The 24,849-nt window shown below is 35.6% G+C and overlaps 2 protein-coding genes across 3 annotated transcripts in view; both read right to left on the bottom strand.

The window, feature by feature from the left end:
• The window catches only part of eIF3c (eukaryotic translation initiation factor 3 subunit c), a 64,400-nt gene extending 46,201 nt beyond the window's left edge, over window positions 1-18,199 (bottom strand). Inside the window, exons 1-6 of one of the 2 annotated variants that reach the window (XM_081745630.1) lie at window positions 18,051-18,199; window positions 13,909-14,023; window positions 12,796-12,928; window positions 7,544-7,688; window positions 6,161-6,303; window positions 5,572-5,669 (exon numbers count right to left, since the gene is read on the bottom strand). In XM_081745630.1, coding sequence (XP_081601756.1) covers window positions 5,572-5,669; window positions 6,161-6,303; window positions 7,544-7,688; window positions 12,796-12,928; window positions 13,909-14,001 — 612 coding nt within the window. In that variant the 5' untranslated portion in view covers window positions 14,002-14,023; window positions 18,051-18,199. The remainder of the gene's footprint in view (window positions 1-5,571; window positions 5,670-6,160; window positions 6,304-7,543; window positions 7,689-12,795; window positions 12,929-13,908; window positions 14,024-18,050) is intronic. The other variant, XM_081745634.1, reaches the window with a different exon arrangement.
• The window catches only part of LOC145675263 (acidic mammalian chitinase-like), a 354,567-nt gene that overhangs the window by 313,909 nt on the left and 15,809 nt on the right, over window positions 1-24,849 (bottom strand). The window lies entirely within an intron of this gene.

Here is a 24,849-nt window from a genome sequence, read left to right as displayed (position 1 = left end):
TTACACTTTTAAAGGGGCTGTATGTTGGAATGGCATGAAGTGTGTGTGTGTGTGGAGGGGGGGGGGGGGGGCATATAAGTTTGTGTTGAACACTATTGCATGTACAGAGTCTGCAAAAAGATCTACAGCTTTGATACTACTGGCACCGTAGATTTATGGGGGGTTCGAAAGTTAAACTTTGTGATTTTTAATAACACAACGTAATTTCTCAGGAAAGCAAAGTGCTAAAAATTGCTGCTTAGGCCACAAAGTAATCCGTGAGTAAACTATTGCAAAAATATCAGGACTGATATTACTTGAAGAAAAAAGTGAGGACATTGTAAAAACGCGAAGAAAGCACATGCGTGACGATGGTCGTAGCCCGGAAAAAACTAAATGTTAGGATATTTTTCATGCTAAATCTCAAAAACTACGCATGGTTCACCAATTAGGCCCGCTTTCATTTGCATTCAGTTGTGCAAAGGTTTGCGAGTGGAGTTTGTTCCGTCTTTTTAGCTCCAGGATTTTTGCCACGTCTATATGGTAAGGGGGCTAGCTCCCCCTTGCATCCACGACACCCATCGTCTAACTGGACAGCGGTATCAAGGCACTCAATGTATCAGCAAAGTGTCACTGAAATCCAGTTCCAGTTACGGAAGTTAATGTGTTCACAAGGTTGCGTACGCAACTGTAGTTTTCGTACACGTTTGTAAATGCAAAAATTGGCACTTCACCGACAACTACGATGGCCACCATTCAGGAACACTTGTGCTTACAACAACATGAATAGGGTACATACATACAAAAGGTTCATCACACTCAAATTTTTTATAATTTTCGAAGATGGTCGAGCAACCTGCTCTGGACCACTTCGTATGGATTGATCCATTCTAGACTTCAATAAATTTGCGCCTTCATTAACTCTCTTTTCCTAAAAACGTTCCTTTAAAAAAAAAAAAAAAAAAAAAAAAATCAAACGCTCTGACAATGCCATTGAGGGACAAGGTACGATCATATGATAGTTAAAGAAATTAGATGCGAATTTGAAACGTGAGCAGTTTGGAATGGAGGATGACCTAAAGTGCAATCGACCAATTTCTGAGATCACACCGAGATGACTGATACTATTCATCGGATGGTTCTCAAGTTCGCTACACCTCGGTCTGACGAAAAAAGAAGGAATTGTACATCGAATAAGAACGGATGTGGAAAATTATTCGCCAGTGGTTGGATATGAAAATGGTTGCGCAGCAAAACAGATTCTGAAAATCTGAGCTCCGATCAGAAGCGTTAGTGGGTGGAGACGTGCAAGACGAGTTTGGTTATTTAAAGGGGATAACAACTGGTGCTCTCTATTGTGCAAAACTGATATTTGTGAACGAAAGCTGATTGTACTGCGACGATTTCACTACTAGACAGCAGTAGACGGAATGACGCCACAGGCAGGACACAGCGATAAGATGTAAAGGTGCTGTCCACGTTCTTATCCGGTTATGTGGTCATTTTGCTGCAGCTCAACTATATCCAATGTGGTGCAACTACTAATGTACATACTATAGATTTCTGCTAAACAAAATAAAGAAAGGGGTGAACTTTAGCTAAAAACCAATGCGCTAGTAACGAAGCAAATCATACAGTAGAAACCTTGTTCGATCATTTTCTTTTGTCCAAACTGGAAATGGGCTTGAAAGGTAGTATTCAGATGCCACTACTGTTCACACATACTGGCAAATTTGCAGAACAATCTTCGCACTTATATTTAATTAATCTCAAATATTGGAGCAGCGCTGTGAAAAGTACGAGAGTGGGATGAAAAGTCCATAGCCCTAACCTCAAGAGGGGGAGTAAGGCAACAAAATTTAACACATAAAAACAGTAATTTCTGTATTATGAACCACAAAAACCAGATATCACTTGGCCTGTATTTATTTTACAGGTGACAAACAACGGAGGAGAACGAATGCAGTAAAATGAAAAAAAAAAAAAAAAAATACAAACTGAACTGTCATATGCTACTTGCACAGAAAGGGAATACACAAAAGGACCTATGAATGCGGTTCACCTATCCTTAGTGAGATTCTAGGAATGAAACAAGTGTCCTTAGGGTGAGGCCCAAAGTTGTTGTATGTTGATAAGGAATGATAGTTACTCACAAAACACAATCGGTCGTTGTTTGAATAGGAATCTAATTTTTTCTGAATATAGTCGTAACTGTAGACGCACCTTGGGTTCACCATGTTCAGTATGAGTCAAAATGAGATTTAAAGTAATACATATAGCCTTCCTCCTCCACCCTCAAAAGGAAACGGTCAATCATTTTTTCTTTCGGTAAGCCATGGCGACCAAACTTTAGGTTACGAAAGATGTGTTTCAGTTATATTCGAAAAGATGGAAATGTTACAACCAACCACTGTTTCCTTGCAGGCAAACTGAAGAATGTAATCAAAAAGGCAGAAATGTTGAAACAAACAAACGTGATCTTGCTCCATGTCGATAATGTTCCTCCTCGTACGTTACCTGTGACCATTCCTAAAATACACGGCTATCGCTCTTAACTCACTGCACACCTACCTCCTCATCAGATCAAGCGCTTTCAGATAATTACCGGTTCGCTTAGCTCAAAAACAATCTTATTGGATCCCGAGACAAATAGCATCGGAGCTGACGTCTCTATTAACACATTAATCAATCTCATACGATGACGTCATTCGAAGTGTGGAAGTTTGTTTGCATACACAGGAAATTAGTTTCTACTCAACGAAGAAAAGAAAATATAGGAGCGCTGGTCAAAGTGTAATGGGGTGCAAAGGGCACTAAGTCGAAATATAATCTGTTTGTATTGCCTTCCTTCAAGTCCTTCACGATGAGGCTATGAACTTTTCATCCAACTCTTGTATAATTGAATAAAGGCACAATGTAGTATTGTGGATCTGTCTGCTTTCTCAGTGACGCTGAGAATCAACACACGTTTGAGAAACAGTCTATTACGTAAGTGGTCGAGGTTTTTCTTCTCTTTTCGTAATTTCTACCATTTCTTCATTCTTTTCAATATGCTGATATATTCGTCCTTGATTTATCTGTGAATCTGAAGTACCATAGCGTGCCCTTTACGCTAAAGATGTTAATAAGAAATGAATGGTGAAACAACAACACAAAACACCCATAAACTACGTAGAACTCGAACCCACGATAGATAGGCCTTGCGATCGAATACTTCATACAATCCTTTTTTTCGTCTATTGATGTTATGAAAATGTATCTAACACACACAAAACTCAAACAACTTATAAAGAATAATTACTACACGATTTTACTTGATGACTCAATAGACATTGACCAAACAAATGTCAGAAATACTGGTTCAATTATATCCTTATACACCAAGAACTTTTTTACACTAAAATTCCTTAAATCTCCTTTCAATTAACTGACATCAACCTATGATTTCAAGTGAATCTCCACAAACTATGAAGTTATGTTCTCTTCATGTACCCAAGAATTGAGTAATTAGTTTCACTACAATAATATTCACTAGCACGAGTTACTAATTTTAGATCCAAAGCTCTATGAATTCTTAGAATACCAAGAAGCCAAATCCTTAACAGCACATATAATAAAACCTAATTTAAAGATGATAATTACTTAAATAAATAAACACATTCACAATTAACACCTTAATTACCACTGCTTTTTAATAATTGTTATAACAATATTCAGTGGACAGTACACCTTACAACTATATTTAATGAAAATGATAATTAAATACACTACAATTACTCCTTCACAAACTTGTGAGCTTGTAATTCCATTAATTTCATCCCTAGTATGAAAACACATCAATAATTAACATTAAATTAAAAATACATTTGTTTATTTCTCAGGGTGCATAACTTTGTTTTTTAAATAAAAATCATTGATTTAAAACCAAATCGGAAATAAATTAATTTGAAGTGAAAATAAGTAATATCCCGTTTCTGTTCTGTTATTTCGATTATGAAAAATCAATCATAATACAATGAAACTCAAATGTATGTACAGCACAGTATGAAAACGATGATTAGGGATGCTTAAGGAAAATCCTGTTTCTAACGGGTAACGGGGTATCCTGCTTTCTCCTCTTCGTAACACAGGGTTCTTAAATCGTTAATTATTCCAATGGGAAAATCACCATGGACATTTAGGACGAAAATTCTTTTGCTTGTTCCCAGATAATAGGAGCGTATTTACAGGTATCCGATCCCCTCTCCGAAACTCACTCACTCACTCTATGACCTATGGAGCCCGGACGTTCAATGCCGCGTTCACAAAAGCTCTCCACTGATTTCTATCCTTAACCAACTGAATTTAGTTTCTATTCTGTATTCCTATTTCTGCGAGATCCATCTTAATATTGCCATCCAATCTGCGCCTAGCTTTTCCTAATGGTCGATTTCCGATTGGTCTTCCAGTCAAGACTTTGAAAGCGTTTCTACTTTCTTCCATCCTAGCTACATGGCCTGTCCATCTAAGCCTCCTACACTTGACAATGTTTGCTAAACCGTATAAATTATGTAGTTCCTCGTTATGAAGTTTCCGTCACTCCCCATTCCCGTTCCTCTTGAGTCCGAATCTTCACCTCGGTATTCTATTCTCAAATATTTTCAGACTGCGTTCTACCTCAGAGTAAGCGACCATCTTTCCCAACCATACAGAACAACAGGCATGATTACCGTTTTATAAATTTTAAGCTTGAAATTCCTCGACAGGATTCGCGACACCAAGAGATTTTGAACTGAATAATAATACGAATTCCCTGCTTTTAGTCGATATTCAATTTCTTCGTGAACATGGTTTTGGTCTTGTTAATATTGATCCTAGATATTTGAAAGTATCCAATTTATTAAAGTATTATTTAATATTTTAACGCATCCATAATTTGCTGTATTATGATCTCGATGCACTTCCATGTATTTAGTTTTCTCTGCATTTACTTCTAAACTCATGTCCCTGCAAGTGTTTAATAAGAAATCTGCATTTCTTTCTACTGTTCTCCTATCATTTTCTATTAAATTTGTATCATCAGCATACGCCATAACCTGGTGAACACCGTTAAACTCTAGGCGAAATTTGTGTGTTTTATATGTATTTCGTGCCACAAGCTAGTTCTGATTTTTTTTTTTTTTTTTTTTTTTTAATGTGCCCCTAACAAATGTTAGTATGTGAAAAAAGTGTCATGTTGATAAACGTTGCTGTATTTTTTCCTTAATGCTTAAGAAACATGGGTTGGGATTGAAATAGGTTAATGATTGGGGATTAATTCAAAATTCAACCCCAATACTTTCACTTAAATGGCATAATTAACATTTAATACTAATTCCTCATGTTTTTTCTTTAGTTCGCGACTTGTATTATACTTTGAGAAAGATTTGATTTAAATTAAAAAAATACATTTAAATAAAAAAAATCAACATTTTTTTTAAATCATGATTTTTCCACCTTGTTATCTCTTAATATAATTCTGTCTAAATATATGTTTGCTATAGTAAATCTAATAAAACAGAAAGAAAGAACCTTCAAATTGGAGTCTGTCAACGAGTAGAAAAAAGTTTTTACCTTAATAAATTTACTTGAATCTATCTGACTTGATTCTGATCCTGCTTTTTTGAAGGCTGCCGGTCCAATGTCATCTTCCTCTGAATCCTCCTCCTCTTCTGTGGATTGATAAAAAAAAATGTAGTAAACAATTTTAAACTTTATTCTTGAAATATACGTTAAGTCATCAACGTAAGTATATTTACACGAACTTAAAAAGTTTTCTTCCATCTGTCTATCTTCTCATAAAATACGAACAGGGTAGTTCTTTTGATGTAATAATGTACACAATAAAATCTAAATTAATGCAATTACGTTAATGAATATTCAAATAAAATAAACTATGTATGGTCACTATTAAGACCTTGATTATTACAGATGATTACAGATCTGTTACAGATAATTAACAATGAAATCTTACTGTGCTCTTTAACTCGACCTTATAGAAAATATGAACGGTGAAGCACAAACTGTTCCGATCTTCTATTAACTTACAAAGTGAATATAATCAACATTAACTTAAATTTTAATCAAGTTCACAAACTGTTCTGAGATATTGTTTATCGTAAAAGATATATGAGAATGAAATATACTGAAAGGAACATCTTACCTTTCTCCTCCTCTTCCTCTTCATCAGCCATATCAGGGTTTTCTCTGAACTTCGCAATCTCTTCCTCAAAGTCTTTGTTATATTTTCTCAATTTTTGTCTCAGTGAAGATAAAGATTTGGAATTATTCTTAGACATGTTCTTCCTAAATTAAAATAACAAAATCGAATTAAAACACCCTTTTTAACCCCTTACGCGCATGCCGTGCCATATATGGCACATACCCTTTTTTAACTTTAGCTTTTCTGTGATTTATCAAAGGCACCAAATGACTGTTTTGTGTGAGATATTGACGTGTATGAATAAGAGATTTTGATGTCATCTGGCATGTTCTTTGTGAGTTGTAATTGTGTCATATATGGCACTTACTTATTTCTCGTCGGAATTAAGTGAAAAATCTAAAATCTAAAGTTTTAATTCATTTTTCAAGTTCCCATATGAGGATTTCCAATACTGATTTTTTTTTTCGCTAAAAGAAAAAAATCATGCAGAAAGGAGTTAATACGTAAAGCAGAAAGAAAATTATATGTAAGGCAGTCAAGTTCACACAAAGCGTAATTTATAATAACGCTGCTGATACTGTAGAGACCAGTACCTACACGAAAAGATTTAAAATCTATCAAAATAGGAAACTAAGAATCTTTATGTTCTATATATCCGAACGGTCTCTGACTTCAATTGATTCTTCCGTTGCAATACTAAGTATGTGATGTGGTTCTGTAATTTAGCTCTTGGAAGCAATATAATGGTGAGGAATGATATATTATTCTGTGTAGTATGCTTTTTATACACCCAACAACTCCATCAGATTTATGTTCCTGTGTAGTTCGGAAGCCTCATAAATAGACCTAATTCTTCCTAACCTCGGTATTGCATAAGGAGTTAAAGGGAAACAAAAATTAATTAATCAATTATCTATTGAAAAGAAAACTATTGTTATTAGTATCAATTGCTGTTGAAAGATAATTAGGTAATCAGTATATCCACTTGTGCTTTTTCACTGAATGGTTTTAAAACTACACCGTAAAATCGTAATCTCTGTTGTAATTTTCCTGTAACAGTTGTTTCATTTGCTTTAAATCCTATTTTTTTAGTTCTGTTGTGTGTCTAGGATGTTAACATGTTAATATAAAGTAGCTATATAACCCAATTTTAACTCATTGAACTACGAACATTTTTTTAAAAATATATAAAAGGAGAGATTGCCAAATTCTCTCTCAATTAAAGAAGTCAGTCCAAAGTAGATTGCTTGGTTATTTATTACTCTTGTTAAGAATATAACCAATTTATGTTTTCCGTATCTATGGCCATGATCGAAATCCAATTATTCCCTTTAATGAAAGTGGTAAGAACTGCAAATGAAAAGACGATTAATTATTGCTTACCTTCCTTCTCTATCCTCCCACACTTCAGTAATAAAATCTTCCATTTCTACTAAGCACCGGATATAAAAACGTGGAGTTACTCCACTTTCTTCTTTCATGATAACAGGCAAAGCCTTTTGGTATGCACGCATTAAATCCTCGAAACCTACAAGTAACAAATACAAGTAAAAACACGAAAAATTATGAATCATATATACTTAGAGGAAACAAAGTTTAGTACACATCACCAGTAAGTAGAAACACGCAAGTAGCTTCTGTCAGTATTATCAAAGCTGTTCACGATTCATCGTTACGAAAATAATTCTAAATATAAATTCAATTTAAATCGATAACGGAAACCACTATATATCGTAGACAATGATGCACAGGGTGACATTCTACTGTGAGTCCTCATCTAATCTATTAACAGAAATTGGATCTCAGATAAAGGAAATCGTGTTTGATATTAGCATTTTACTTTATCACTATATAAATGTACTAGTGATACATGTACTAGCGTTAAGTGTACCGGAATTACTCTAAGAATAAAATACTAAAAAAAATTGTAACATTCATAGAAGAAGCATGTTTGTTTAATAAATGTACAGACAAATTAAAAATGGACTAGGAATGTTTCAATTTGTACAATATTATGAAAATATTTCAGGAAAGGGCCACATACTGGGAAACATGCTAGGAAATAGAAAAATGCTAGTTTTATTTGACACATTTTTCCTTTTATAGATTGATTTATTGACTAATTGGATTTTAATGTCCATTCTCTGCACGAAACGATACAAGACTTCTATCTTACAGTGAAATCCGAATCATTATGGGTTTGTATTCGAGGCAAGTACATCAATCGGGGATTGAACCCAGAAGCATGCAAAATTTCTTTTCATAAAATTAATTCCTAAAATATGTAAATATCACATGTTTGTCACAATATTACCTTAACATTTAGGAATGGCTATTTCAGATCAGCCTTTTTTCAGAGGAAAAAAAAAAATCAAGATTAATTTTTATTATATTGCAGTACATAGAATGACTAATTGAACAAATTAATAACACCTTCCTCTGTGTCCAGATTTTGTGTTTATATACCATACCCATCCTAAAGGAAAGATCGATTGTGTATTTATGTGCCATGCCAGTTTCGAAAGGGTCTCTTTAGAGACGGCTATTAGTCTTGAGAGAGAGAAAGTGAATGTGTGTGCGCGCATGTTCTAAAAATGGCGCCCACGGACCACATGGCACTATTCTAAAGGCCAAAATAAAGTGAAAATATTATATGATGGTTTGCCCTCCGGGGCCTCCTTCACCCGCTATAGGGAATCAAAATTTCACAATATGGCAACGTTGCAGATTAACTTGGAACCATTAGCATCACTACAAATACATCAAGTAGTGAAATGAATTGCTACATTAATAAGTAATGCTAGTGTCAATCTATATCGAATTTAGCTGCCATCTGGAAAGAATCGTTGCAACTATTTGATAGATTAGTAGATCTACTCTATGGTTCTTTATTTGCTACATTGCCACATAGTGCAATTCGTGTCTCCAGACAAAGACCCGAAAGGTATACATATATTGCTTTATTATGACTTGTAGAACAGTGCTCTGTAGTCTGTGGGCGCCATTTTTAGAACACTATATATAAGTTCTATTATTTGTCAGTATTTGTGCGGAAGCCAAAACGAGCATAACGAAAGTAAAAGTGGTTTAATATTTTGTTCGTTGCTAATACTGGGTATCTTAGATTTTAATCTATGAAAATGTTTGTGTACTGTGCTTGATTTTTTTTTCCGCAATGGGAAATACTAACACATTAAGGTAGCGTAATGATTTCTATGGTTCTTGACGTTTCAACGCTTTTATTGCATCATTGCATGTGTGTCATTTTAAGTCCAGGAGAGAAGTGAGTCTTAGTCTCTCCACATTTGAGGGTTTATTAATTAAAAATTTGGTATGATTTATGAAAGGTTCAAGCATGTCTAAACTCCAATCACTCTGGGTAATTTCTGCACTATTTATTGTTTAACATAATAGGTTCCCGGATAGAAAGAAAAAAAGAAAGGAAATATTTCAATTTAACGTCCCACGTTTATGTCCTTTAGGTTAAGGGAGGCGACGACGATGAAAGCAAATAATGATGACGGAAGAATTGTGGAATGAGAAAGTGGGAGTATTCCGAGAAAACCCACGCACACGACGTTATCCACCACAAACTTACTTGGTCCGGACCGAAGCAGGGTCCCCACACACCAAAGATAAGCTATCTACCACTGAGCCACCATGCCTTTCCCGGAAAGAGGTTACCCTGATTCAGGGTTGCGTTATGATTTCAATATTACTAGAAATAAAGACCAGGAGAAATAGCATCTGATGAACGCTACTCCGGTGGCACATATGCCTTAGTTTCAGTTTATTTTTCATAACCACAAACACTTCATGTTAAAATAAACGTGGGAATTCTTTAGTTTACCGTTGCGCAAATTTATACTTTAGTCTAAAGATGGATGATTAATGAAAATATGTGTGGTATGAGAATATGAGAGTAACACTAAGGACTGCGATAAAAATCCACAGGGGGACGCGGTGGCTCAGTGGTAGAGCGTTCACCTCCGGTGCTTAGGGTCCCTGGTTCGATTCCAGCTCGCACCGTTATGGACTTTGTGGTGGACAAACACCATGATCATTTTTTGGGGGGGTTCCCGTTTCCGCCCACTTTCTTCATTCCACTATTTCATTCAGTTCCCATTATTACCGTCTCCTTTAGTCCAACCGGCATAACCGTGGGACGTAAAACTAAAGATTTCATTTCAAAAATCCACACACGACATTCACCACAAACTCGCATAGCCTACCTTCGAACCATGAACCCCTCACACCAGTGATGAGTAATCTACAACACCTACACACCACAATAAGTCATAACACCGCCAATTGTCACTAGCATGCTGCTAGGCAAACCGTCATATTTTCAGATGAGTTCCGCTTCAACATGTTCCACAACGAAAACTGTATACACGTTAGACGCTATCAAGGTGATCACAATGTGTCAGCGTGCACTGACGAATATTATAGACGCCAATCGATAGGTGTAATAGTGTGAGGCGTTCTTGGGTACAACTTGCGATATCTCGGCTGTGATGCACTGAGGGCACCCCCACTATTGATTGCTGCAAGGAAATACTGGAGAGCAAGGTCATACTTTCCTTCTGAGAATCAGCAGGACAATACATCACATAATGTGCAATCCTTCTTCGAAGCCATTCCAATCGTTAAATATACAAGGTGGCGCATGAAATGATCCATTTTTCTTTTTGGTACAACTTTTATTATAGGAATACTGCAATGAAACTATTATCAAAAGAAAGGGAAACACTGTGGAGAAATATTCTAATGCAGAATATGTTCAATACGACCGCCATTTTGATTTTCATCTTAATCTAAGCGAAAATGGATGTTATTGATTACCCGATGGCACATCATTTCCGTAATTTCACTACACACCTGAACAAAGTCTTCTGAGCTCCACAGCTGCTTTGCTCGTCAATGTGCAGCGGTTTATGCAATATGGTTCGAAATTGAAATCTTTCAGTTTAACGTCCGACGATTATACTCTTGAGGCCAAGGGAGACGATGATTAAGGCAAGTGAATGATGAAAGAATAAGTGGAATGAGAATGTGAGAGGACAGGACTATCCCAAGAAAATCACGGAGCAGGAGGTTCTAGATCGCGCGTTGCAAACACTGTGTTGGATTTCTTACACGAGATTTTCAACATAAGTGTTATTTACGTCTATTTCCAGATTGGTTTCATGGCGAACAATCTTTCCCCTCCCCTCAAAGTCTAGATCAGCGTTTCCCAACCGGTGTGCCGCGAATGGGCCGCTGGTGTGCCGCGAGGAAATCGAAACATATTAATTCTATTGCAATCAAATTGCAAGACATTGTGTGTCACATTATATTTGTGAGGAAAAATGTATATTTGTGTTTCACATCACTTTGAGCGTCTACTATGAATCTACAATTTTAAGTTCCATACTGTGTTACTATTCTGTACATTTTTAATGTTAAAAAGGTATTTGTTATAATTCTTATCACCATTATTGCTTCTTTATTGTTGCAGACTATTTCGTAACTTGAAATTTTAAAATATTATTCAATCATTTCGAGAAAGCAAACCTGCATACAAATTACCTTCATTTGTGTTCTAAAAGTACAAAAGATTTGTTTGTTCGTTCGTTATTTAGTAATCTTCCTTCTTAGTGAAAGGTTGGATACAATTTTCGAAAGAGAAAGTGTATTTTTATAAACCTGAGTCTTATATTTCATTGTAATTGTTTTCTATTTTTAAATTAGAATGAAAAATAAGCATAATGATTTACCACGGATTGAAACCAGTGACCGAACCTTCTTGTCTGTGAAAAAGATATCAGTAATCACAGAAAAAATTACAAGGTGTTATATGTTTACAAATAATAATAATAATATCTTAATGAGTGTGCCGCAAGTTGAAAAAGGTTGGGAAACGCTGGTCTAGATCTTAACCCATGTAACTGTTTTCTGTGGCGGTACTTCAAGGAAAGGATATTTCCTAAATATCTTCAAAATTTGACGGAACTCGGAAGACTTATTGTTCAGGCATGCAATGAAATTACAGAAAACATGTAATAAATTACATGCATGTTTGTTAATGGCGACCATATTGAATACGTCCTTGGACTAGAACATTTACCCACAGGTATTCTTTCTTTTGATATTAGTTTCATTGCTATATCTTTGCTATTAAAAGTTTCATCAAAAAGAAAAATGGACAATTTCGTGGGCCACCCTGTATAAGGAACGTTATTGGTTGGTCTTATTCGTCACAATTCTTCAGAGACAGTGTCCATGTCTTGTGGACTTGCATACAACCAGAGCGAAAGCGATTTCTCAAAGCGCATCCTACGACTGTTTAATTCGATATAATGACACGCATCATGTGCTTTGACTGCAGCAAGTGGAAGCTTCATTCCATACTGATTACTCAAGATTAGAGATGATGTACGTATATTTCTGAAATTGTAATCAATTCCTTAGTCATTTAACGAATTTGTGGAGCAAATTTCATTCCACTCATGTCTCATTCTTTGTATTGCAATGTCCATAAATAGCAGTAGATCTTGTAAAGTTTTCTACAAATGCTGAAACAAATGCCCTCTATATAGAGATGATAATGATATTAGTAACAACATAAATTTTATTTAGAACACACAACTCACTTGACAACATGCTGCTCATATCCTTAATTTTCTTGAAGTTTCTTATCTGCTTAATTAAATTCATTATCTCTTCATAGCGTTTCTCCTTCGCAGAGCGCACAACACGCTTTGCATCTTCTTCTTCATCGCTAAACTGCAAAATCAATTAACAGTTACAATACAGCAATCACTAGGTACGATTATTATATTGAAAATCAGCAATGGTATAAATTACATAAGGGCCCGAAAAGAGTTTAAACACAACAGAAGTACATAATTTTGTAAATGATCAATGTAATCTTAATTCTTAATCTTTACAACTTCAGCTCACTAATTAGCAACTCTAACTTATATACCAACAACGGTTTTCTTTTTACGTAAGTTTTCATATTTTATCAATATTTCTTTTTATCTCGCTGTCTTCTTTATATACACGGTGAGGCATTTAAAACTGTTATTGGAAATATCTGGAAAATTACAAATTGCATTTTAAAATAATTGTAACAAAAGTTGTTCGTCTCAAAGGGGGACGTCCAATGACACCACGCTATCTTCTGCCCCAAACCCCGGGGAGGGGGGAGTCAACTTTGAAATCTTAAAATAGGAATCCCCATTTATTATTACAGATTCGGATTCTCCGCGAAAAAATACGTAGCTTTTGTATTTAACATTTTTTCGTTGCGTGATAGATGGTGCTGTAATTGACAAAAATCCAAATTCGTAACTAACAGATGAAAACTGAGGCATTTAAAACTAGTTTTTGAAAATATCTGGAAAAGTACAAATCGGATTAAAAAAAAAAAAAAAGTTGTTCGTCTCAAAAGGGGCATCCATCGATACCACACTCTACACCCTGCCCCACCCCCGTGGGCGGGAGGGGGATCAACTTTGAAAACTTAAATAGGAACCTCCATTTTTAATTACAGATTCGGATGCTCCAGGAAAAAATCACATAACTTTTACTACTAAATACAAACCTTCAAAAATACCTCAGTACAGCATTAATGTCTTGAGAATGAAATACATATATATACATTATTTCGTCTTTCCTATTATAATCTACCAACTTCAAGCTACATATCATCTAAGTTAAAAGGAATAACAAACAAAACTCTTGGGATAAACTGCACTTACTGTGAAAGCAGCTGTTGGCTGGCGTTGAACTGGCTCATCATCAGATGAGCTCTCGGTTTCAGAATCAGAACCAGTTGCAAAAAATCGACTCATTTTGCTCCAAGTGAGTCTTTAACTGCAAGAGACAGGGAGTACAATTGTTAATGATATAGACATAATTTTCAGATGTCATGCTAAAAAGCTTTACCTCAACCTGCTGAGGTATAACTAGCAGAAAAGAGAGAGAGAGAAAGGAAATAATGAAGCATTAGACAGAGGAAAAGGCAAGAGACAAGTTGCATCTGTCATAGGCAAGATTGTAAGAAAGTGGCAGGGGGAAGTGGAAGGGCTATTGTTATTAATATATATTACGACCTATAATAAAAGAATCACAAGTCTTGCAATATTCTGACACACGCTACACCTGTATGTATTACAAGACAATAAAAGCAGGTTAACATATAAAGGATAGCCCCTCATGTTAGACTGTCTGCAGGAACCTTCTGCCAGTTCCTCGATTCTACATATTGTCCTTAGAGACCAAGACTGCTATTTGCATTTCCAGCTGGTTGGTGACGCATCACCATTTCAAGTTCTCCATGGACAGATATAGATACTAATCGAGAAGAAACTGCGGACTTCCCACCAGACTATCAATTAAGGTACAAATATTAGTTTTTTGAAAATTATTCTTCTTTTAGCACTAACCCACAAGTCCAAATCCATAATGGTTTCTATATTTGTGACGTCTTCAAAAATGTAATTCCTAATATCTCAGTAACTACATTACATACTGAGATAGAGTTTCACTGTATTCTCTAGCGCCATGAACTTTTCAAATTCTCTTCGATATTGAAGTAATTTGCAGAAATTCTGCTAGGGATTAATATAACCATAGAGATACGATCATATTTAATTGCTGAACGTACATTAAATTCATTATTAAGATACATATAAGTAGTTTTCTAAAATGTCTTCTTCTTATAGCAAAGACCCCAAAAGTTCAAATACATAAGGGTATCTACTTTTATGATGTCATAAAATAAATCATTCTTTATATCTCGGTTGCTATATTAGTTATTAACATGGCATTTTCACTGTTTTACACCGCTCGATGTACCCTTAAAACTTCCCAAAGGGAAAGTAAAAATGAACTAGTCTCGATCGAAAATGTACTGAGGTACTCACTTACGCCATAGGGTAATAATCATATTTAATTTTTGTGGGGATCAATAATTGTTCCTGAAATTCTAACTTCTAATACGCCTTTATTTTACGGTCCCTCTCTAGCGGTTAGGAGTACCGTCTGGAAGTTTTGGGTAAACACATATTTGTTACTCTCTCTAAAAGTGTATAGATATACTTTCAAAAGCTTTTAAAATTTAATCTTGGCAAAACTCGAGCAGACGGCTCTACCAAATTTTCACACATTTAATGCATTTTCCGATTTCTTCTTGCAGACCATGCACTATATGAGGAGCTAATACATAAATCGCGAACCAACTTATGCTAGGTGGCCACTAAAAGCACGAATGCCATCTAACCGAGTGAGCGCAGGAGCGCAGCAGGGGGGCCCGAGCGGAGCGAGGGAGTGTGTCCATACGGAGCAGGCGCGTCAGCGACGGGGAGCATACGCATAAACAAGGATAGTGGAAAAATACATAATATCCGCAATAATTTTCACCTTGAAAAACAATTAAATAATCGTAATAACTCTTACTTTCAAAATGGCTTCACTGGTTTCCCGGGTACAAATGGCCCGCTGCGAGGAGAAATTCGTCTGTTTTGAATTTATACCTCTTTTCCACACTTCGCATAGTTGATTTTACGTTTCAACATACCATGACGCTGCAAAAACTTTATGACGCTCTTTATCACACAATTCTTTGTAATAAAATCGTATGTTTACATTATATCTATCGCAAATGTCCATTGCTAACACGTATAGAACAATTTCCTCCGTTTATTTCCACCTCTTTCGCATTCTTGTATTATTACGCCTTCCGCTTCACTGAATACGTTCACTCCCATTTAAAATGTATTTCAATATGATATCTAATGACAGAAATTACTTATATTCACACTCTACTTCTTCTACGAAAAGTGTTTGACATCGTATTTTACCTATAAATTTTGTTTTTGGTAGAGCCGTCTGCTCGAGTGAACCCTTAATCTTTATTATAAAACCCCATGCAGACATCTAATTACTTCAGGATGAAATTGCTTCCGGAGTGCTTATTAACCTTCAATGACAGTTTCGGAAATTTACCCTCTGACTAGAAAACACCCGTAACTATATGGTCCCTCTCTTTATTTGATAATACCTAATAGCCGTTAAACATTTTGAGTTGTAGTTTTCGTTGGACACACATGTTTGCAACATTCTTCTAACATAATGGTTGAAAATGGAAGTTTTGCGAATCCCATAGTAGCAAAAGCTCCCTAGGAATGTGTGTGTTTTTGATTGAAACTACTTTTAAGGACGTTGTTAGGCCTCAGTAATCCATTTTTAGAAGCTGCACCAGGTAATACGCAACCCTGTATCTTTATGTGTTCCTTATTCCCTCCTATTTCGGTAACCATAAGGCGTACCGGGTTGCGTTTTCGGTAAGCAGATATCAGTAACGTTTCTTACAACATTTTAGAGACATGTATTTTCTAATGCAGAAAGTAGGTACCTCACGGTACCTCGAACCCCATTCTGGCACTCACCTATTTATGCGTAGTAATACATTTAGAGTTGCTGTTAAGCCACAGAAAGTATTTTTTTTTTTTTTTTTTTAATTCATCGTTCTTCTACTAGAAACTCAAAACGCCATAACGACCGTCAATGATTTCTTTAGTTCTAACGTATATATTTAGATATCGGTTACTTGAATATTGAAATAGTAGTATTTTAATTATTTAATAGATTGGGCAAGAGTGCATTTTGTGCAGAACAAGTGATTTTGTCACCTTGTTGACATGACGCAAGGTAGAAATAAGTATCTTGAAGTAGGAATAAGTACTAGATTGATGAGAATGAAAGTAGAAAGGATTACATCATTGCCATTATACAACTGCATGCACCGAGCGAGCTGAATTAGGTTCTTGCTTTTTTATAATTTTCTTTGCTTTCTCAGTTTTGGCGATTTATTTTTAAAGATACAACTTGAATTAAGCGTAACAATTGAATGAACCCAAACATTAAAAATACAACTTGAAGTTTTGATTAATTTTGACAGCAAAGTAAGTAATAAATTTTATTCAAATCAGCTGAATGCTAGAGTAACCAAAATTCTGAGAAGTATCCACAATTATTCCCACCATTGTTCCGCAGAAAGACCAATATTTATCCAAAAATTTACACATTATTTAACTTAAACCTGAAAAAATCAGCAAGCCGGTAGAGTAACCCAATTGGATATAGTATACATGAAGCTGCATCAGTTCCCGAAGGAGCAGGGCGCTCATACTTTTAGGGATTATTCATTGAGTATGTACGAACTTACAAAGAGGGTAACAAAGCGACTTATCGACTGATACGAAAATAAAGAAGAACGTACCTGTACTTTATATCTGCATGTGTAGTGCCCTTGTACTTTATCTATGACTATGTGTGTGAGGGGGACGGGGGAAATTTAACGCATATCGCATGTCTTGTGCACATGGATACTTCTTACTATTGCACTACGTAGAAAATTTATGGTATTTCATGCAGAAGTGGTAAGAGAACACAGAAGAAACGCAGATCAGGGGTTCTCATGTATACTATTACCCCAATCAGTTAGCAACTCTACATGTATAGGAGAATTTACCCTAAAGTCTCAGAACAATGAAGTGCCCCGCAATTCCATATTTGAACCCAAGCATTAATGGTTCAGTTGAAACACTGTATTAGCATACAGCGAACATATTTATTCTATGGTATTACCATTTGTTAAAAGTGTAAGATAGAAATTGCATCAAGTTAACATCGCTTAACTCATATCTGTCACTCCTCACCCAATATACGTGATTTGTGGAATTATGTTGCTCAAACTTGGCTAATGTGTCCAATATTCACAAACTCAACATATGCTACACACACAAATAATAATGAGGCTAAATTGATTACGAAAGTACGCAACATACTTGCGTATTTTTCTATTGCTGTTGATATTTACTTATTTCTTGAAACTCACCTTTTATAAAGCACAATTTTTTAACAACCTAACCTACGCAATTCTTAGTGTTTGACGAATAACACCAACGTGGGCACAGAGTACTTACCACCATACACACAAGTGAAAACACGTCTTCTTTCTCTTCTGTTAAAAAAATATTAGAATAACCATTGTCCTGGACAAGACTTGCCGCCAATTTTAAAAAGTAATTAAACATGTATAATGAAAAGATTTGATTAGTAGAAAAATAGGTGAAGTAATAAATATAAAAAAGCTACAAAGTAATAATTACAATAGGGTAAAAAGTAAACGTCGCAATCGAGAAAAGAAAACGTGAAAATTGGACAAAGGTAAAGTCGGGGAAGCAGTTCAGACAATGAATAAGCAGTGTTCGTAAGTTTCTTTAAGAAAATTTCCCTCGAATGACACAAAATATTCCCTTTTCTTATCAAATTTTCTCTAGTCTGTTGAGTGTCCAATAGCTTTGACAAAAGTTATGTGATAAGATTAATTTAGCTATATTAATGAAAATACTAACCACATTTGTTTTATTCGTTTGCTCTATTTTTTTTTCATTTTTTTCACCTTTTTCATTGTTGAAGTATAAGCTCATCGTACTTCAGGATAGGCCCGAGCTGGCCCACCGGGACGTGTCTCGGTGCGCCCTCCGAAACATCACAGTATAAATAAAAGTACAAGTTTTTAGTAATAAATTCTTACAGTTTTATTGGTAAAGAACCCGTGAAAGGCGCAATGCGCCCTTTACATTAGACGCCCTTGCGAGACCACATCAAAGATGGATGATTTTATTCACTCTTCTCTATACTACAGTCCTGTACAATACATACATATAGTTACTATTGGTAAAGAACCCGTAAATATACAGTGCGCCCTTTACCTAAGTCGCCCTACGAAACATCACATTATAGATAAGTAGTTTTAGTTTTTCTGTATACCAGGTTTCAAATAGTGGCTGTTAAAAAAGAACTTGTGAAGGGTATAAGGCGCCCTTTACATAAAGTGCCCTGAGCATTATCACATTATAGACATTTATTTTTTTAAATGTTCTTCTGGATACCAGTTTTGTGTTATATAAATTCAGACAGTTGTTATTGGTGGAGATCAGGTAAAGAGTGTAATCACTTACAAAAATAACTATAAAGAAGAGATGCAAATAAGCACTCGCCCGAGTTTATCGGTGCGGGCGAGTTATTAAACAGCAAAGACAATAATAATCACGATTGGAATATGGGATGTGGGCTAGTAGCTTTTTTTCTTGGGCTAGTAAAATTTTGTTTGCTTATTTGCATCCCTGCTATAAAGTTATGTTGCTATAAAGCGAAACAATGTGTTACATCAAGAATAGTTCGGATAGTCAAACGTACGATGCATTCATGAAATACTACATTGACAATAGTCTCTAATTTACGATTTTTACGGCATCAAAGCTTGCACAGTCTTAATATGCATCAATATATCCGGGAATATTGATTGTTCCTGTGTGTTTTAAAGCAGTGTTCGGATAATCAGTACCTATTGTGTTTCTAGGGTATAGGTATATTAATTTGTGTAAAATGTGGTCTTCGTGTCACAACGGCATGGAGCGTCCTCCAGTTGTGGATCGAGGAGAAGGCCTCTAGATTTACAGGTTAGCTGCGAATATACTGAATAAGCAGTCGCGGACAGACGACAAGGGGGTGATCTTTCAGCTTGGGGATTTGATGTGGGGCGAACAACCTCATCCTGAAAAAAAGGCTTGTTCAGATATATTCGCAGAATCCGCGGATTAGAACTGATAACTTGGCACGAACTCAGCAAAGTAAAATCGACATGAGATTTCGAACCATTAATCCACAGCTAAATTAAGTACCTAACTAAAATTAGGTTGAAGATTCATTTTTCTTTCTTTTCTTTCTTTTTCTTTTTTCTCGTTTTATTTTTTTATTTATTTTTTTCACAAAAGTATACACACATTTACACCCAGTGAACAAAATGAAGTCAAATGAAATCATTTTATGCACCCAACCAATTTAACGTCCCATGATAAGGTTAAGGTTAAGGGAGACGATGATGGAAGAATGAGAAAGTGGGAGAAAACGGCAGTGCCTCAAGAAAATCCACGGACATGATGTGTACATCAAGCTTACTTGATGTGGGATTGAACCAAGGACCCCACGCACCAGAGGTAGTAGCTCTACCACAGAGCCACCGTGCCATATCCAGCCAACAATTGTGCAAATTATGGTAGTTTCAGCACACACAAACTATAACTACTGTATTGGTTTATTTCTGAAGAATAAAAAAAAATAATAATAAGCACTGATATTGGTCAGTCAGTCATCTAGAGAATTTCCCTCGATTTTTCACGTTTTATCGAAAAATTTTCTTCTTGCAAAATTTACCTATGAAATTTCCCTAGATTAGGGAAATTTCCCTCAAACTACGAACACTGAATAAGGGTCCTAATACCGACGATGATAGAATGCAAAGGTTAGGGAAAAGGGGGAAATGTATCACGAAAAAAGTCAAAAGTGCAAAGGAAAGAAATTGATGTAAGATCAAGTAAATGCTTAAAGAAGATACATGTAACCAGAAGGCACTTTCGCCGATCTCAAGAGGTTCGTCCAATATATGGCTGAAGTAGCACTCTTATTGGCCACGTACTGATGACGTAACAAAGATTCAAGTTCAACCTCCTAGCATTTTCGGCGATCCCAAGAGGTTCCTCCAAAAAATTGCTGAAGTAGCACTCTTATTGGCCACATTCCGATGACGTCACAAAGTTTCAAGTTCAACCTGCTAGTATGCTTGTTGCTTTCGTTTCTCTGTTTTGTGTGTGTGCGTATTTAAAAAAGAGAGAGGAGATTATCAATATTATTACTTCTGAAATACATTACATTATAATTCTTGATTAATGTTCACTTTTTACGCGGTACAAATATATTATCCTTAAATAAGTCTTCGTCCAAATAAAAGTTTTAAAAAACACACTACACATGAAAGTTATTAATGTCTACAATTTTATTAGATCACATATTAGCTGATGGTACACACAATGAATACACTTGCTTTTGCAAAAATCGTGTACTCTGCAATACAACACCTTCTTTTGGTTTCAAATCTACATACAGAACTTTGATTCCACTCACTTGTTGATGCAAAATTTAAAAACGTCTTGGCCTTGTTACTTTTAACATTTCCAAAAATGTTTCTCAAATTAACTTTACATTACACGCCAGTTCGTCTTCATTGGCATCCAAGAGTATGTCTGGTTTACGGCAGTTAGAAGTATTTTACGGCAAATAGCGTTGTATTGTCGTAATAGATAAACCATGCTCAGTTCAATTGCACGAGAAATGCCCGTCAACTAGAGCTAGATTGTCATTATTATTTAGCATTGTTTATGAACTACAGAAGGATATCAATTCGTTGGAGTTTAGCATACCTTTGAACACCAATGTTATAATGAGACATGGACTTACTGCTTCACCAGGGGTGTAGTAACCAGCAGGTTTATGTAGGAGGGGCCCGTCATTTTTCAAGGGGGGCCAGCTACTATGTATAAAACAAAAAAAGTGTTGCAGTTAGTGTTTTTGACGCTTGAAAAAACTGAAATTTTTTTTTCTTCCGTCGAAAAACTAAAAGCACTGTTTTTATATTATTATTATTTCTCTATTTATTTTATTTATTTATTTTTGCTTTCTCTCCATAAATTATAGTCTAGGTAGTTTTTGTTAAGTTTAACCAAGAACTACTACCCCAGACCAAACATACTTTTGTGCATAACAGTTTCAATTTATGCCCTTGTACATAAAACCTATCTACATAAGACTGATTTTCTTTGAAATTGCATTTATTATTATTATTATTTTTTTTAAGATTTCCTGACAAAAGTATTTATTTGTTACTAGCATCAATTTAAACTGAATCGGAAAAATCACAGTTCATCTCAACGACTCTGAAAATTATGAATTTGACACTAATAGGGGAGCAACAGGATTGCGCACACTATAGATCTCGAATTGTTCACAAATCTCTGTTGGTCTTTCTGAACACAGATTTTTGCCCAACGTTGCCACAATGGTAGATTTAAAATATGTGCGCAAAGAAGGCTTTCCTTCAGACTAGAAATTAGAAACAGAAATTAGAAATAAAATTCATATTATATTGAGGATTAACTAAATATAATTTGGTCAGTAGATACAAGAAGTTACGATACCTCCAAATTTACAATCCAAATGTTAAAATTTTCTTGTCTCATAATCTGAATCCCTTTGGAGTTCTAGTGCCTATTTTTAGGTACTAAAGTAGCGTCTTCATTATTCGATTAAAAAAGAACCAATATAGCTTATACTTTTTTTTTTCAAGTCTAGAGGCACTGTAGAACACGTTACGTATGGTTTCACGCCTTTCTGTGTCGAGACATAGGAGGTGATGACATCACAACTTTAAAAAAAATATTTTTGTTAGTCCTATTTTCATTATTTTTTGGCGGGCTTACTTTCGCACCTAGAAAATTGAAATTTTGTACAAACATTCAGCCCACCGAGTACTATTTATTAGATTTTTTCGGATCTCTGCGTTAGCACAAGATGGATCCAGAGGGGCAAAAAGGTAAATAAAAGGGATTTTGTGGTTTAAAAAATCCCTTTTTCCGCGATTTTCCCGCCTTAGATATATGATGGAGACATGTGAAGGGTCCGTTTGAAAGGCAGTTTTAATCTGAAGATAAGAAAGGGCGAACTATGATTCTAGGATAAATAGGGATGGCTCAGGAAATGTTCTGCCTGAGATCAAGGTATTTTACAGTAATCTGGGGCATTGTGGGGATTATTGATATTTTTCCCGCCCTGACTGTTCAAGATAAAAGCTTGAAATTTTGTACAGGCATTTAGTACACCCCAGTAGAAGTGGGTGCCGATAGATGGCCGAGTCAGCAAAAAATTATCTTGTTTTCCTAGAAATTGATGTCATTTCCTGGAATTGGGAGGCAAGTTTCGACAAGCCTTTAGTTGCTATGTTCATAGCCTTTTACGGGTAGTACAGAAGCGCGTGGGAAAATTTTGGTTTATTTGAACCCCGTAACCCCCTACTCCTCTTTAGTTGCTATGTACATATCCTTTTACGGTTACCACAGAAGCCCGTGGGAAAATGTTGGTTTGCTGTTGCTATGCTCATAGTCTTGGACGCCTAACAGATGTAAAAAACAAGATAAAACATGCCTTTTTCGTGTTCTTGTCGTTTATTGGCTAATAATTTGAATCCCCAAACCCCCCACACCTCCTGCGAAGAGCGTAAGCGGAACGTATGTGCTTGTGTAGATCATTCTGTTAGCAGCTGTTGCAAAGGAAGAAACGTCAAAAATTTAAAGATGTCATCGTCAATGAGTTTATTAGATAAGCTTAATAAGCCATCAATGGTACCCTTTACAAAAATGAGAGATTTGGAGATTGGAGTACCATTTCGTATTGTAAACTGTGAGATAATTACAACGGTATATGGTAGGAAGGCCTGTGTGACATTTGAAGGAGGTGAAAAAGTGATTTTACCTGGACGTTGTACTGAAAAATTGGAAGCAGATAATGGTGCATTATTAACGTATTTACAAAGTGGGAATGTCTGTTTAATATATAAAGGAATGAAGATTAATGTATCTGGACGTAACATGCACGATCTTGAATTTACTGAACTGGTTTACTCATCGTAAGTGTATGGTGACATGTACAAACAAGATGAAACATGAATTTTCCTCTTCGCCCCTCCTCTTCATGCATGCGCAGTCATCTGCATGCATAGTGTCGTTATTCTGGGCTGACCAGCGACTGGAGTAACATGTCTTTGAGTACTTGTACGTCAACTATGGATACCAAAAAAGAGTACTTGTTAAATGTTGAATATGGACTTAATTCAATGAAAACCAAATTAATTTGTATCGGACTGGATAGTGATACATTTGAACCAGTGATTCGTGTTGGCAAAGGACTTGTGTTTGGAGTGGAGTTAAATTTGGCAGAGTGGGAGAAACTTGTACATTTAACCCCATTTGTTACGGACTATTTAAATTCTCAAGTGGAAATTACATTTATAAAATCTCTTGGTCGAAAAAACGAACTGGTGGTACGAAAACTAATGGGTGAAAAATTAGTGATGTTAGAGAAGAAAGGAACACTTCATGCTCCTCGAAACACTGTGTACTTAACTTCAAGTGATTGGCTTTATTTCTTGGAAATATTACCGTGTATTGAACATGCTGTGAAAAACAGTAAAGTTTGTAGTGTTGTGCTACGTGAATATTTTGACTTGTGTACAGATACTATTCGTAATCATGTACAATTGCAGTGTCTTACATGCAGAGGACTTGCCGGAATCCATACCTGTGTAGATGAACAGAGTATTATTAATGGTATGAACATTAGTTTTCCAAGTGTCTCTCTTGATAAGAACAGTGATGTGAACATTGATGGTGAACGATTAAAATTGGAAATGAAAGTATTTTGCAAACAAAAACTTATAGACTCAATAATGGCTGATTTATTTGATAGTGTATCGACACAGCCATGGTGGGGGGAAACCGAAACTCAACCTTCGGAGGGTATCAATGAAGTGAACGACTCTTCATAAAGAAGAAGAAAGTTAATTTGTTTTTTCATGTATACGAAACAACGTAATATCAAATGTAATAAAATATATATATAGTGGAAAGTGAAATGTTTTATTTGTGTGTGTGTGTTTTGTGTTCGTTTCATACACCTCAATATGATAGGATTTTAAAGTTTTTTATAAGAAAAAAATCCTAACATATTTTTTTCCTCGTATA

Source organism: Thermobia domestica, chromosome 2 (genome assembly GCF_964235325.1).
Source record: "Thermobia domestica chromosome 2, izTheDome1.hap1.1, whole genome shotgun sequence".
In the NCBI taxonomy this organism is placed as follows: Eukaryota; Metazoa; Arthropoda; class Insecta; order Zygentoma; family Lepismatidae; genus Thermobia; species Thermobia domestica.
This window is presented reverse-complemented; position numbering and strand designations above follow the sequence as displayed.